The 13672-nt window shown below is 45.6% G+C and overlaps 1 protein-coding gene across 2 annotated transcripts in view; it reads right to left on the reverse strand.

The window, feature by feature from the left end:
- LOC137417005 (tetraspanin-9-like) overlaps positions 1 to 13134 on the reverse strand; it is a 45352-nt gene extending 32218 nt beyond the window's left edge. The window contains exons 1-4 of one of the 2 annotated variants that reach the window (XM_068102718.2): positions 12956 to 13134; positions 10634 to 11003; positions 10248 to 10439; positions 9850 to 9924 (exon numbers count right to left, since the gene is read on the reverse strand). In XM_068102718.2, the coding sequence (XP_067958819.2) occupies positions 9850 to 9924; positions 10248 to 10439; positions 10634 to 10696 (330 nt within the window). In that variant the 5' untranslated portion in view covers positions 10697 to 11003; positions 12956 to 13134. The remainder of the gene's footprint in view (positions 1 to 9849; positions 9925 to 10247; positions 10440 to 10633; positions 11004 to 12955) is intronic. The other variant, XM_078781644.1, reaches the window with a different exon arrangement.
- Between the last annotated feature and the right edge of the window lie 538 nt (positions 13135 to 13672).

Here is a 13672-nt window from a genome sequence, read left to right on the forward strand (position 1 = left end):
CCGGGCATGCCCGCTATCGCCTTTCCAGGGCTCGCCCAGAGCGTCCGGGCATGCCCGCTATCGCCTTTCCAGGGCTCGCCCAGAGCGTCCGGGCATGCCCGCTATCGCCTTTCCAGTGCTCGTCCAGAGCGCCCGGGCACGCCCAGCCTCGACTTGCCAGGCCGCAGCCAAACACGCCCGGGCAGGTCCAGACTCGCCTTTCCAAGGCTCGCCCTTGATACCCGGGCATGCCCGGTATAGCTTTTGCCGGGCAAACTTCCCGACATAAATGTGTATATATATATTGCTGCCCGATAAACGGGCTTTTCAGAGTACCCGAGTGTGATACATTTATTAAACCTACTCGGACGAATTTCCATCTTTGGTCGCGTCAATTCTTTCAACTCGCGTTGGAGCCCAGCTCCTTCAATACTTTCACATTCAAACACCAAACCCCGAGGGATTCTTACAATTTATAGTTATAGCGTTGCAATTAAACATAAACATTCATCAAAAACTCATTTCATAAAACTACATAATGTATTGTACTTGTATTAATACATTGTGTGTAGAATAATCCGTTATAAACGTGTTTTTAATCTAAATAAACATCGTCCCTCCAATCACGGGGCCTCGAGCGAATCCCTCGATATTAATGTGCAAAAGACCATAGCAACCACATTCCGTAACTCGTCTCCAAGGACGCACACGTGACCGCAGCGTAGCGGGGCGAGGCGGAGTGATACAGCGGAAGGATTCAACGGTTTAAATGAAGCCGCAATGCGGCGGATTTTCATTGGGACCTTTATCCTGATTTCGTTACTTCCGCCACCAAAGGTGGATGGAGGTTATGTTTTCACTCCTGTCTGTTTGTCCGTTTGTTTGTGAACACAATATCTCAAAAAGTTGTGGACGGATTCGGACGAAATTTTGTGGAGATGCAGCGTGTTTGACAAGGACGACATGATTAGATGTTGGTGAAGATCCGGATTCGGAATTCGGATTCGTTTGCAGGGCATTGTTTGTTGACAAGGGGAAAATCCTGGAACAGTGAGTTTCCTTTATCTATCATCGTTTGTGTCAGTTCAGCTGCACTTGCGAAAAATGATGCTTGTGCAGAAGCAGAGTAATGAAAGCAAGGCTCAATAAATGCCTCTATTATGGAAAATATCTGCAAGAAGTTGGAATTTTAACCGGGATTTTTTTACCGAGAAATTACGTCTATCAATTTATCTCGGGACCGTCCCGAGACCGTCTCGAAAGCCGAAACCGCCGGGATTTCGTCCCGGTCTCGGCTCGGTTGACAGCCCTAATTCTGGGTGTCAAAGATCAATGGAGAGGCCACCCCAATTGTTACTCACAAACAAATATTGTATTAAAAAATCACACAAGAATAACAGTACAACAATAATAGCAGTCAAAAGTACAATCAATACATCTTATGATGGTACCATCAGCTAGTATAACGTGACTCACTGTGCTCCAAGTGAGTGAAAAAGAACATTCCCCAATGTCTCTATATTCCCGTCTTCAAGCTCAAAGTTGATCCCCTCCAGCGATCGTCAGAGCGATGTCAAATCAAAACCAGAATCCCGTTCAGCTGACAGGCCCCGTCACGCTGCCAAAACTGCACAAAGGCGTACGCGGCTAAAGCAGCGCAAAGAGTCACGCGGCCCAAAGCTGCGTAAAAAGCACACTCAAGGTGACTGGGAAATCCAAAGGCGCCCTCCCGGTCTGAAGTTTCACGGCTCACAGTCGGCGAGCTGCAAATTAATCCTCAAAAGCCACGGTGCACACACACACATCAGATACGTCTGAAAGCGGTGGAAACGGCTTACGAAGCAACGAAACCTTGCTCGACGCGCGAAGCGCGCGAGTCAAAATGACCGACGGCCCATACTCGGGTCGAAACGACACGACAATGATTCCTCGAAATCCAATGCCAAACCTGACATGCAGGTTGATCAGTCACCGCGAGAGCAACTCTGTCGCAGGAATTCCTTTCCCAAGAACCCTGAAAGTTCACTAGCGACTTTCGTTTGACAACGTTCGCCCCCGGACCTTGAAGCGACTCGCTTCTTGTCTGACTTCACTCGCTCCGCCCTCTTTCTCTCCTCTTCTTCTTCGCCATCCGGTTCCCGATCCGGTTTCCTGTTTCTTTTAACATTAACTTTTAACTTTTGAAACTAGAAATATCTATTCCCTTTAAATGACAACAATAATAATACATGGAATCGGAAATATTTACAGTGGATGCAAACCACCACAATGGAAGTGACAAATCCGTAACACTTCCCCCCCTCAAGAAAGAAAGTTTGAACATAGTGAAAACTTTCTTTGTAGGCAAAACCCTTCCAACAAACAAAAGTAAACTCACACCCCAAATCATCAATTCCCGTGAGCAACGATAATCAATATTTCCCAAAAATAAAGCAACAAAACTTCAAACAACCTACAGATATTTCCAAAGTTAGGTCACTCTGGACAAAGCATCCACAACCACATTGTCCCTGCCCTTTACGTGCTCAATTTCCAAGTTGAACTCCTGTAAAGCCAAACTCCATCTCATCAACCTCTGATTTTTTTTGGATTTTTTTTTGAATGAAGGTTAAGGGGTTGTGATCAAAAACCCAAAGTCAAGCAAATCTACAGCACTTTTTTAAGGAGGCCGGGCTGAGAGCCAGGTTTCATGGTAGTTGGGTGGTGAGGCCTGGAAGTATTCACTACATGGACGCCTTTAGGAACGTGGAATTCACGGTTAATCGCATAGGAATCTTGGCTCGGCTGCTCCGCAGCATTCAGTGCTTCAAACTCTTCCTAACTTTCATAATAATCACGGTTGGAGCGCTTGTCGCTGTAGTCACGGGAATAGCGGTCTCCTTCTCGGCCACTACCCTGATCATCATCCCTGCGGGAGCTGCCGTAACTCTGCGAGCCTCCATAGTAATCTCGACTGCGGCCACCACCAAAACTACTACTCCCACCCCGGGAGCCATAGCCACCCCTGAAACTACCTCCACGTTTTCCTCCTCTGTAGCCCCCTCGACGCCCATGGCCTGCCTTCTCTACTATTAAGGTCCGACCATCCAAATCCTTGCCATTCAAATCCCTTTCTGCATCTTTGGCGTCCTTGGTGTTTTCAAACATGACAAAGCCAAACCCTCTTGACTTTTGCGTCTCCCTGTGTTTTATCAGCCACACTTCCAAGAGTGGTCCATATTGGCCGAAGACAGAGTCCAGAACAACTTCCATGGTTTTGAAGTTCAGTCCACCCCACAAAGAGCTTGCCAACATTGCCTCCATCCCTGACTTGTGTATGCTGACACTTAGCTTTTGGGTACCTGACAAGACGTGCCTGTGCAAAGCGTGATGTCAGTACCTTCCTCTTCTCTTCAGAGCGCTTCCTACCCATATCACGAGTCGCGGTACAGGATGGAAAGATACCCGGCATCTCCTGCTCAAACTGTGCGGTGTTATTTTCCATACTAGGCTTTTCAACAAACATCGGGTTACCAGAAACTTGACCACCGGCCAAATCATTCCCGATAACAAAAGATATTCCCTCTACAGGTAGAGTGGCTTGTAACCCTATGGTGACCAGTCCTGACACCAAATCAGACTTCAAATGGATGACATGAAGTGGGGCTTTAACACAGCCACCAACCCCCTGTAAAATAACACTAACACCAGTTGCCGTCTTCTCTGACAATGGCAAAATGCCCTCAAGCATCAAAGATTGATGTGCTCATGTGTCCCTCAATACCCTAACAGATCTTTGGTTAGTCAAGTTTGCATCCCCTGACACAAACCCCTCTGAAATAAAAGGTTTGTAACCCTCTTAAGCAAGGTCATTCTGTGATGCCGTAACCTTGGCATGGGAACCTTCACAAGGCACTGTCCTCCAAGGACGATTTCTCGCATTTGCCAATGCATTCGGAGTTGTACTAATCTGACTCCGCTCCTGATTTTTCCTTTCCAGGGCATAACATTGGGACATCAAGTGACCAGGTTTCTTGCAAAAAGCGCAAGTAGGCCCGGAGGAAAAACTCGTGATCTTCCACGACCCCCCGGAAGATAAGTCTGTCTTGGAATTGTGGTCTTCTGATCCTTAAAAGTCACGGTATCAGAGTTGTCCTCATAGTCATCTCTAGGCCGCCCCCATGAATCTTCGTTCTCCGCACCGGATGTACCATAACTCCCCTGGCGAACTCCAGGTGGGAAGTTAGGTTTGTGGAACCCCATCCTGTGTGTCAAGGCATAGTCATCTGCCACGGTTGCTGCCTCATACAACTCTGGTACCTTCTTTTCCTCCAGATGTACTTTAATGTCCTCGTGGACACACTGTTTGAATTCCTCCACCAAGATCAATTGTCGCAACAGTTTGAAGTCTTTCCCAACCCCTTTCGAATCACACCACCGATCAAACATGGTTTCCTTCATTCTGGCAAAATCCACATGGGTCTCACTCTCCCTCTTCCTGGCATTCCGGAATTTTTGCCGGTAAGCTTCAGGGCAATTCATAGGCTTTGAGAATGGCTTTCTTCACTTCCTCATAATCTGTACATTTGTCAATCGGTAAAGCCGAAAATATATCTCGAGCTTTACCCACCAAAACACTTTGCACTAACATAGTCCAGGACCCCACAGGCCATTTTAGCATTTGAGCCACTTTCTCAAAGTGTAAAAAAAACTTGGCTACCTCTTTTTCATTGAAGGGTGGAACCAGCCTCACATGTTTACCAACATCCCAGGTGTTCTGACTAGTTGTCGAACTAGCCGGCATGGATGCTACCTCTCCCCGTTCTCTCATTAATTCCAGTTCCTTGAGTTTAAATTCCCTCTGACACTCCATGTCACGTTCCTTTAACTCCCTTTCGGCTCTTCTTTCCTCTGCTCGTTTCTCCTCGAGTTCTCGTTCCTGTTCTACTCTTTTTTCCGCGAGTTCTCTTTCAGCTCTCCTTTCCTCTGTTCTTCTCTCCTCGAGTTCACTTGCAGCTCTCCTTTCCTCTGCTCTTTCCCCTGCTCTTCTTTCTTCTGCTTTCCTTTCCTCTGCTTTTAACCTTTCCTGGCTCTGCAGTTGCATCTCCATTTTCCGGAGCTCCACATTTTCTTTTTCCTCTCGTAACCAATCCAAGGCTCCCTCTGTTCATGTGCCCTGTCCCACCAGAGATTCTACCACCAATGTCTGCATCTCTGCTTTCTTCAGACTAACTCGGACCTCCAAGTTAAAATGTCTGGCCAATATCAAGAGTTCCAATTTTTTTAACGCTTGGAACTGTGCCTCATTAGGGGACGCCACAAAATTTTCTGTGTCAAACACCATGGTGACTATCAGTTAACACCTGTTGACCTTCACACAAAAATTTTCCAATTTGTTTTTTTTTTTGAAAAATTTGGGAATGTTAGGAAAAAAAATCCAAATTTAGGAATTTTGGGAATGCTAGGGAATTCTATCCCGGACGAGCCCCCAATTGCTGTTATGTGCTCCTCCCCGACCACCTGGTCACGGGATACCTCCGAGCCCCGAGAGGAGTCACGGCAGAAAAATGTGTTATTCTGGGTGTCAAAGATCAATGGAGAAGCCACCCCAATTGTTACTCACAAACAAATATTGTATTAAAAAATCACACAAGAATAACAGTACAACAATAATAGCAGTCAAAAGTACAATCAATACATCTTATGATGGTACCATCAGCTAGTATAAGGTGACTCACTGTGCTCCAAGTGAGTGAAAAAGAACATTCCCCAATGTCTCTATATTCCCATCTTCAAGCTCAAAGTTGATCCCCTCCAGCGATCGTCAGAGCGATGTCGAATCGAAACCAGAATCCCGTTCAGCCGACGGGCCCCATAACGCTGCCAAAACGGCACAAAGGCGTACGCGGCTAAAGCAGCGCAAAGAGTCACGCGGCCAAAAGCTGCATAAAAAGTGCACTCAAGGAAACTGGGAAATCCAAAGGTGCCCTCCCGGTATGAACTTTCACGGCTCACAGTCGGCGAGCCGCAAATTAATCCTCAAAAGCCACAGTGCACACACACACACACATCAGATACATCTGAAAGCGGTGGAAACGGCTTACGAAGCAACGAAACCTTGCTCGACGCGTGAAGCGCGTGAGTCAAAATGGCCGACGGCCCGTACTCGGGTCAAAACGACACGACGATGCTTCCTTGGAATCCAACGCCAAACCTGACACGCAGGTTGATCAGTCACCGCGAGAGCAACTCTGTCGCAGGAATTCCTTTCCCAGGAACCCTGAAAGTTCACTCGCGACTTTCGTTTGACAACGTTCGCCCCTGGACGTTGAAGCGACTCGCTTCTTGCCCGACTTCACTCGCTCTGCCCTCTTTCTCTCCTCTTCCTCTTCGCCGTCCGGTTCCCGATCCGGTTTCCTGTTTCTTTTAACATTAACTTTTAACTTTTGAAACTAGAAATATATATTCCCTTTAAATGACAACAATAATAATACATGGAATCGGAAATATTTACAGTGGATGCAAACCACCACAACGGAAGTGACGAATCCATAACAACACACACACACACACACACACACACGTACACACACACACACACACACACACCTCCATTTATAGTAGATTAAATTCCCGTGGATTCCTTGTTCAGGCTGTTTATAGGACGCCATCAGTGATGCGCCGACGTAACGAATCTGGCGCGGAGAAACCGTGACTTCAGATGGTTATTGATCACGTGGTTTGCTTTTGCCTTGACCCGTGACTGGAGGAATGGTGATCACGTGCCCCGTGTGCAGTGTATGGCACTGGTACTTCGCTATTATTTTATTTTTTTATAAATGTAACGATGAAAAACAAGGCATTTCCCGACACGTGATATTTCTGCTGAGATTATTTGATCCCATATAGCATTATCACGCATAACGCCGACACCGAGGCGAATGTGTCTCACGGCTCTGCCCCCATCAAGCTGATTGACTGTCATAGCCACGCCTAGCCCAGTCCTATGCTTTTACATAGGAATGTCGTTTTCCAGAGTTTTCATGGAATCCTTTAAAGCTACGAGAATTATAATACCAAAGGATGTTGCAGGAAATATAACTCGATCGAATGGTAACAGAATCATTGTCATTGATAGATGCAGCTCGGAAATATGCAATCTGAAGAAGATTAATTATTATGAACAAGAAGATGAGATCCCGGGTTTGAGCAATCTCATTATTTTGCTTTATTTTGCTTTTTCCTTGGTCTGGAGAACTGAAAAGTGATCCCTACCTCGACAATCAGCTAAACAGACCAGGTAGGCTCTCATATGTAGCCTAAGCGAGTTTTTAAAGAAGATAATCCAACTTTAGTTTTGCATGTAGCAGATGGGAGCGACGTTTTTTTCCGTGCCATCCCTACATAGAGAGTACTACCGTACTCTCTGATAAATAATTACTTAATAAATCAATAATAATTAATAAAAGTAATCAAATAATTGATTAAGCAAAAAATACCGTTTTTGCCAAAGCAAGTGTTCACTATGGCGACAAAATTTCAGCTACCTAGCTCAAAGGCTGGCTGAGATATCGCCCAGCCAAACAAATACAGACTTGGCATTTAATATGGAATATTTTTTTTGTGGGGGTGAACTTACTTTTCAAGATGACTTAGAACCAAAAGTTCATTGGAATTATGTTGAAATTATTCTAGATTTTGTTAATGTGACGTCTAAAAGAAACAAAAACCACATTTGACATTTCGAAGCAAATAAATTGATCCTCGAAAGTGATGTAAACTGATATCGAACTCAATTCATGGACAGTACTGTGTTAAACTTCTGTACGTTTTCCAGAAGTATCTCTTTATTTTGCACATTAGCCAAAAAAAAATTCAACAAAAACAAAAGCTAAATTATGACTGGGATTACGGACAGTAAAATTACAGTTCAGTACTTCGTGTAACCCCCACGAGCATTCAGGAGAGCACGTACACGTTGAGGCATGCTGTTCACGAGATTTGCCAAGGTTTGGAGAGGAATCGTTTGCCATGCAGTGACAATAGTCTGCTGCAATTCACGCACAGAGGTAGGCTGCTGGTCCAAGTTGTCGATTTGATGCGTTAATTCTGCCCACAAGTTCTCTATCAGATTCATATCCGGGGACATGGCAGGCAACTCCATATGCTCTACACCATGTTCAGCAAGAAAGTGTTGGATCATGCGAGCACGATGAGGCCGTGCATTGTCATCTTGGAAGACAAAGTTTCCTCAAAAGGCTGCACGAGCAAATGGAAGCAATGTTTCTTCCAGAATGACCCTGTACTTGAACTGGTTCAGGTTTCCATTCAGAACAACCAGGTCAGTTTTGCCCCCTGCATGAAAAGCAGCCCAAACGGTCACCCCACCACCTCCAGCTTGGACTCTTGGCACTATACAATCTTCGTTGTAGGCTTCATGCACTTCTCTGTGCACTCGGACGCGGCCATCTTGACGATAGACCAGAAATCTAGACTCATCACTGAAGGTCACATGATTCCAGTGTCCTGGCTGCCATTGAAGGTGCTCTCTGGCCCACTGCAATCAGCGCTGGCTGTGTTGTCTGGTCAGGCGTGGCTTGCTCAGGGGACGCCTGGCACGATAGCCTGCTTGAACCAGTCGTTGGTTGACTAGCCTTCTGGAAACAGGCACATTTGTCAGTTGATGCCACTCAGCCCTACGCCGATTAGCTGACTTGGTACGGCCATTGCAGACTAACCGGTGCAGCTGGCGATCATCTCTCCTTGTGGTTCTGCGTGTACGTCCTGGCCTCGGTATTGGAGTAGGGACACCCCTCTGAGCATTTCGTTTCAGGATCATTGACACCTGACCTTGAGTGATGCCATACTGCCGAGCAATAGCACGCTGTTTCATGCCAGAATTTCTTAAAGCCACCACTCCATGACAAACAGCATTGTCAAGTTGACGGACCATCTCCAGAGGAAGCGGCAATAACTTTTGTAGACGCGCAGCAGTTGTTTTCCACTAATACAGAACGCAACAACCCTTGTATACCCGATTGTGAAGCCAATCGTCAAATGTACCTGTCCTTACATTTTGTCACGCCACCTGTGATATAATCCTGTTATTGACTTCTTGCTGCGAAAGACATTCAGTGATATGGTTCTTTCAACAAAGACATCACCGAAGTGTAAAAAAAACTCACCAGATTGATATACTGAGTTCAGAAAGTAAACCCAAGTCAAGAAAAAAAAAATACTCCATATTAAATGCCAAGTCTGTAAGAAAACAAACAACCAGACTGGAAACTGAGTACTCCCTCTCAGTACGCGTCATCGCTGGGACCCATTTAGAGCCCAGAAATGACGTCATGCAGCGCCTGGAGATGGAATAGTAGAGGAGCAGTGTACAAAAAGCTAAGGAAATATACACTAACAGGGGGATAAGCCAGACTCTCCATCCAGCTTGAGTAGTCATTTGATGCTATGATTATGATATGAGCATTTGCATTTGATATGAGCATTTGCATTGCATTTGAGATGAGCATTTGATATGAGCATTTGCATTTCACGGGGGACATTTGCATTTGCATTTGCTATGCATTTGATATGAGCCTTACAGTATGAATATTGATGGTTTACAAGGAATAGCTTGAGGCATGATGGTTGTTTATGTTATGATACTTCCTCAGGTATCTGCCACTTTGCCCAAGCAAGAAGAATGAGGAAAAGCATCCTTTGAATTGAATCACAAGAGTGGAAACTATCAATTGCTCTCACCATTGGACAACTTAGTGTTATAGCTTGGAATTCAAACAAAAAATGGCTTCCAGCTCAGAAATAACAACAACCAATGAAAGTGGCAAATCGAGTTTGTGATCTAAGCTTGAGTGCACTACACCAGGTCCTTACCTCTGCTTTAAAAATGAAGAAGAGGATTCCTCCGACTAACTCCAGAACAAGGATGATGAGGAGCAGAATGAAGAACTATGCACAGGGTAGGAAGGTCACATGAAGAGGAAGACGGTTAAGTAGGAGGAACTGCATCAAGACCGCGAGAAAGGTTGAGTGGAAGGTGGAGAAGGATTAATAATGAAACCGCAAATACATTCCACAAATTGCAATCCTAAGATATACAGTGCAACAACTGCCATAACAGATTAGTCCAGCAAATAATGCAATTTAATAACGAATTATCGCTCACTGCCAACTCAATCCCAGGCCTCATCTTCAAACAATCTTCCATTCAGGCCTTAGTTCTACCTTCATTTATAACCCCATCCTTAATAAGCAGACTCTGTTTCTCTCACAGACAAAAGCAGACAGCGGTTGTCCTTAATAGCACCCAGGCAGCCCAAGAAACCAGCAATCATGGTGACGGCACCGATGGTGGTGAGGATATTGGCAGCCGATAGGAGCGGAAAGCCGGGGGAAAGTGTCGACATGCTGCCATGCCGTATGGATAACCATATTCCAACACCAAGAATCCCACAACCACCGAGCTGGGGGATTAGAATAGAAGATGAATAATAGGAGAAATATGATGTGATTTTTACTCTAATCCTATATTTTCAATTGTAAGAGAGAGAAACAGGTCTCTCTGTAATTGAATTTCTCATGAATTCCAAATCATCAAATTAATCCGGATAGATGTATACACATGGAAATGGCTAGCAGGAGACAACTTTATACTCACCCAAAAAACGATGTTGAAGAAGAAGAGGACATACTTTAAGAAATAATGACAGAATCCTGCCATGATGCAGATCTGTCAACTGATGCCCAAAACTCTCCCTCAAATAATAGGCTGTTAAAAGTTTTTTTTCAAACAGGAAAGTGTTTTCAAGTTTTACGCTCGTTGGTCGAAGCCCATTTTGCAATCTCTCCGCAAGTACGCTTTCATGGTCCTGAAACGCACACACCGGCTGTATCGCTTTGTCGATCAGGTATCTGGACGGCGGATACACACGTCCTGATGACTATAGCCGGATATTTGCTTCTCACTCTTCCATCTGCTGGACTGTTTTTTCTCGATGATGGACCTTGCTCTCCACACTTGGCAGTTACTGTCAGGGCAAAAAGACAGGCCATTGTGGTGTTAGGTTTATGCAGGGGGCTACTTGTTATAAGCAGCTCCCATGTACAGCAGAATATGAAAAACGTTTTACCAATTCTCTCCAACACAACAACAACCAAAATTAATCCCATCTTATTGGGGGTTGGCTAGGGAATTTATTTGGCCCTAGACTGTCACAAACCTGCTTTTCGGGCCTGACGTTTGACTAGAGCAGATTTGGGCAGGAATCAGTTATTTGTTCAGGGTGCTAGTTTTCACTCGTTTATTCCTTGCAAGTCACACCTTGAGATGTCCAAAGTCCATTAAATAATGCTAACAGATGGGACATCAAGCTTAGTGTCCATCCAAAGGACAATGCACTTTGTGACGCAACACCCTTGCTGGCGAAGCTCCAATAGGAGGGTTTGTAGGTGGGTCGAGAATGGAACCCAAACGAGACAGTTCCGAGATAGAACAACGGGTGGAATCAACAGCGTTGATCGAAGTGTGCTCACCGTTGTGGGAAGCAAGTAGGATCTTTTGCTCCGACGAAGGGTTAACGCCCAAAACATCAGTTTCTCCCTGCTACCTACTACCCAGAAAGCAAAAGACAACGGTGGGATATATTTGTCCACAGGCAGAACGATTGGCTTAAAGTGCCCTTTTAAATTTGACACCGTGCCGAGTGTTGGCACCGCACCAGAACACATGGTGTTGGCTTAACAGTTAAGGTGGCTGGTTTAGGATCTTAGGGTCTTGAATTCGATCTCCTGTCGTGCCATTGAAATAAAACAAGGTGAGTTGACTCAGCCTGTCATCCTTCCGAGGGCGGTAAAATTGGTATCAGCTTACTGGAAACAGGGGCACTGCATCAGTGGCACAGCTGCGCTTCCAGAAAAATGATGCAACCAGCAGCACCAGGCTGCATACAAAATCAAACAGAAGACCACATACTGCATTTGAGTCATCAGGAGGAACCTGAATAAGCAAAGATGGAGTCATCAGGAGGAACCTGAATAAGCAAAGTTGGAGTCATCAGGAGGAACCTGGGTAAGCAAAGATGGAGTCATCAGGAGGAACCTGAATAAGCAAAGTTGGAGTCATCAGGAGGAACCTGGATAAGCAAAGTTGGAGTCATCAGGAGGACCTGGATAAGCAAAGATGGAGTCATCAGGAGGAACCTGGATAAGCAAAGTTGGAGTCATCAGGAGGACCTGGATAAGCAAAGATGGAGTCATCAGGAGGAACCTGAATAAGCAAAGATGGAGTCATCAGGAGGAACCTGAATAAGCAAAGTTGGAGTCATCAGGAGGAACCTGGGTAAGCAAAGATGGAGTCATCAGGAGGACTTGGATAAGCAAAGATGGAGTCATCAGGAGGAACCTGGATAAGCAAAGATGAGTCATCAGGAGGAACCTGAATAAGCAAAGATGAGTCATCAGGAGGAACCTTTTTCTTGTTCAGATTTTGTTCCAGTTCTATGTTACACATTGTTTGTAGGTTATTATATTTTCCGTTTCTTTTTGAGAATCACTGCATTTATTAACCACGATTTAGTATCCTTGGAAACTTCCATATTCACAAATCAATATACTGAACGGTAAAGTTATTATAAACGCGCACGGAGAGACAGAGCCTTTCTCTCTCAATCCTTGCGATCTTTTTCCGTTAATAAGCTTTTAAAAGTTATTAATAATGGACGAAACGTTCCTTGCGGCTAACGCTGGCTAAGCCGGCTGACGTCAAGTATGCAAATTGCGCGTCGCGTGACGTCAGATTGGCACCGCGTGCGCGAGGCGCATACCATTCACACGGCTATTTTGAGGATGGTTACAAAGAGGGGTAGCGGAGGTTGGAGATGGGGGTTGCGGGGACCTATAGAGCGGTTATTGAGAAGAAGAACCTGATGAATGGAGTTGGAGAGGAGGGAACGAAGTGAGAAGTAGTTCGATCGTAGCCTACCATGACGCGCGGGACGGTCTAACTTATCGTCGTTCCCTCTCACGTCGTCCTCGTCCTGCTGCTCCTTCGTCTTTATGATGGTCGACGTCTTTCTTTTTATTCCTGCTCACTTTACACCTCCTCCGCAATACTTCATCTCTCTTACCTCTTTCCTCCTTCAGCACTTCATCCCCCCCTCTGCCCTCCCACCCACCCCACTTCGGACTGGACCATCTGCGCTTAAGGGTGATTTATGCGGCGCACTCGTTGGAACCCTCCAAGTAGCGCGGTGGAGTCTCAACAAAAATGACGTCATAGCCACACCGAGCGCTCTGAGACGCAGGAAGGGAAAAATGACGTCATCACCCGTAAGTTCCCGCCGGACCGCCGAAGTTGAACTCGAGAGTCCCTCCGGCGTGCTTGGTATAATCTTGGCTCGGATTGAGATATTTAAACAAAAACAAGTGGAACAAGGTAACTCCATTAAAATGGTCCCTGAAGCGTACGATGAAAAGGTCCACACCGTGAATTCGGCCCGTGAGCAGAATGTCCCAAACAGGGTCTCTTCAATGGTGCAGCCTCGGTGTCATAATGGCTCGAATCCCGGTCGAGTTATACCAAAGACTTTGAAGTACTGCTTCCTTCCTTGACGGTCAGAATTTTAAAAGGATTAGGTACAGACCAACAACCATAGGTTGGCAACAATTGCATGGCTTTTTCGCGTCTATCCTGCCAGCA

The sequence above is a fragment of the Myxine glutinosa genome, chromosome 7 (genome assembly GCF_964187855.1).
Source record: "Myxine glutinosa chromosome 7, kmMyxGlut1.1, whole genome shotgun sequence".
NCBI lineage: Eukaryota > Metazoa > Chordata > Myxini > Myxiniformes > Myxinidae > Myxine > Myxine glutinosa.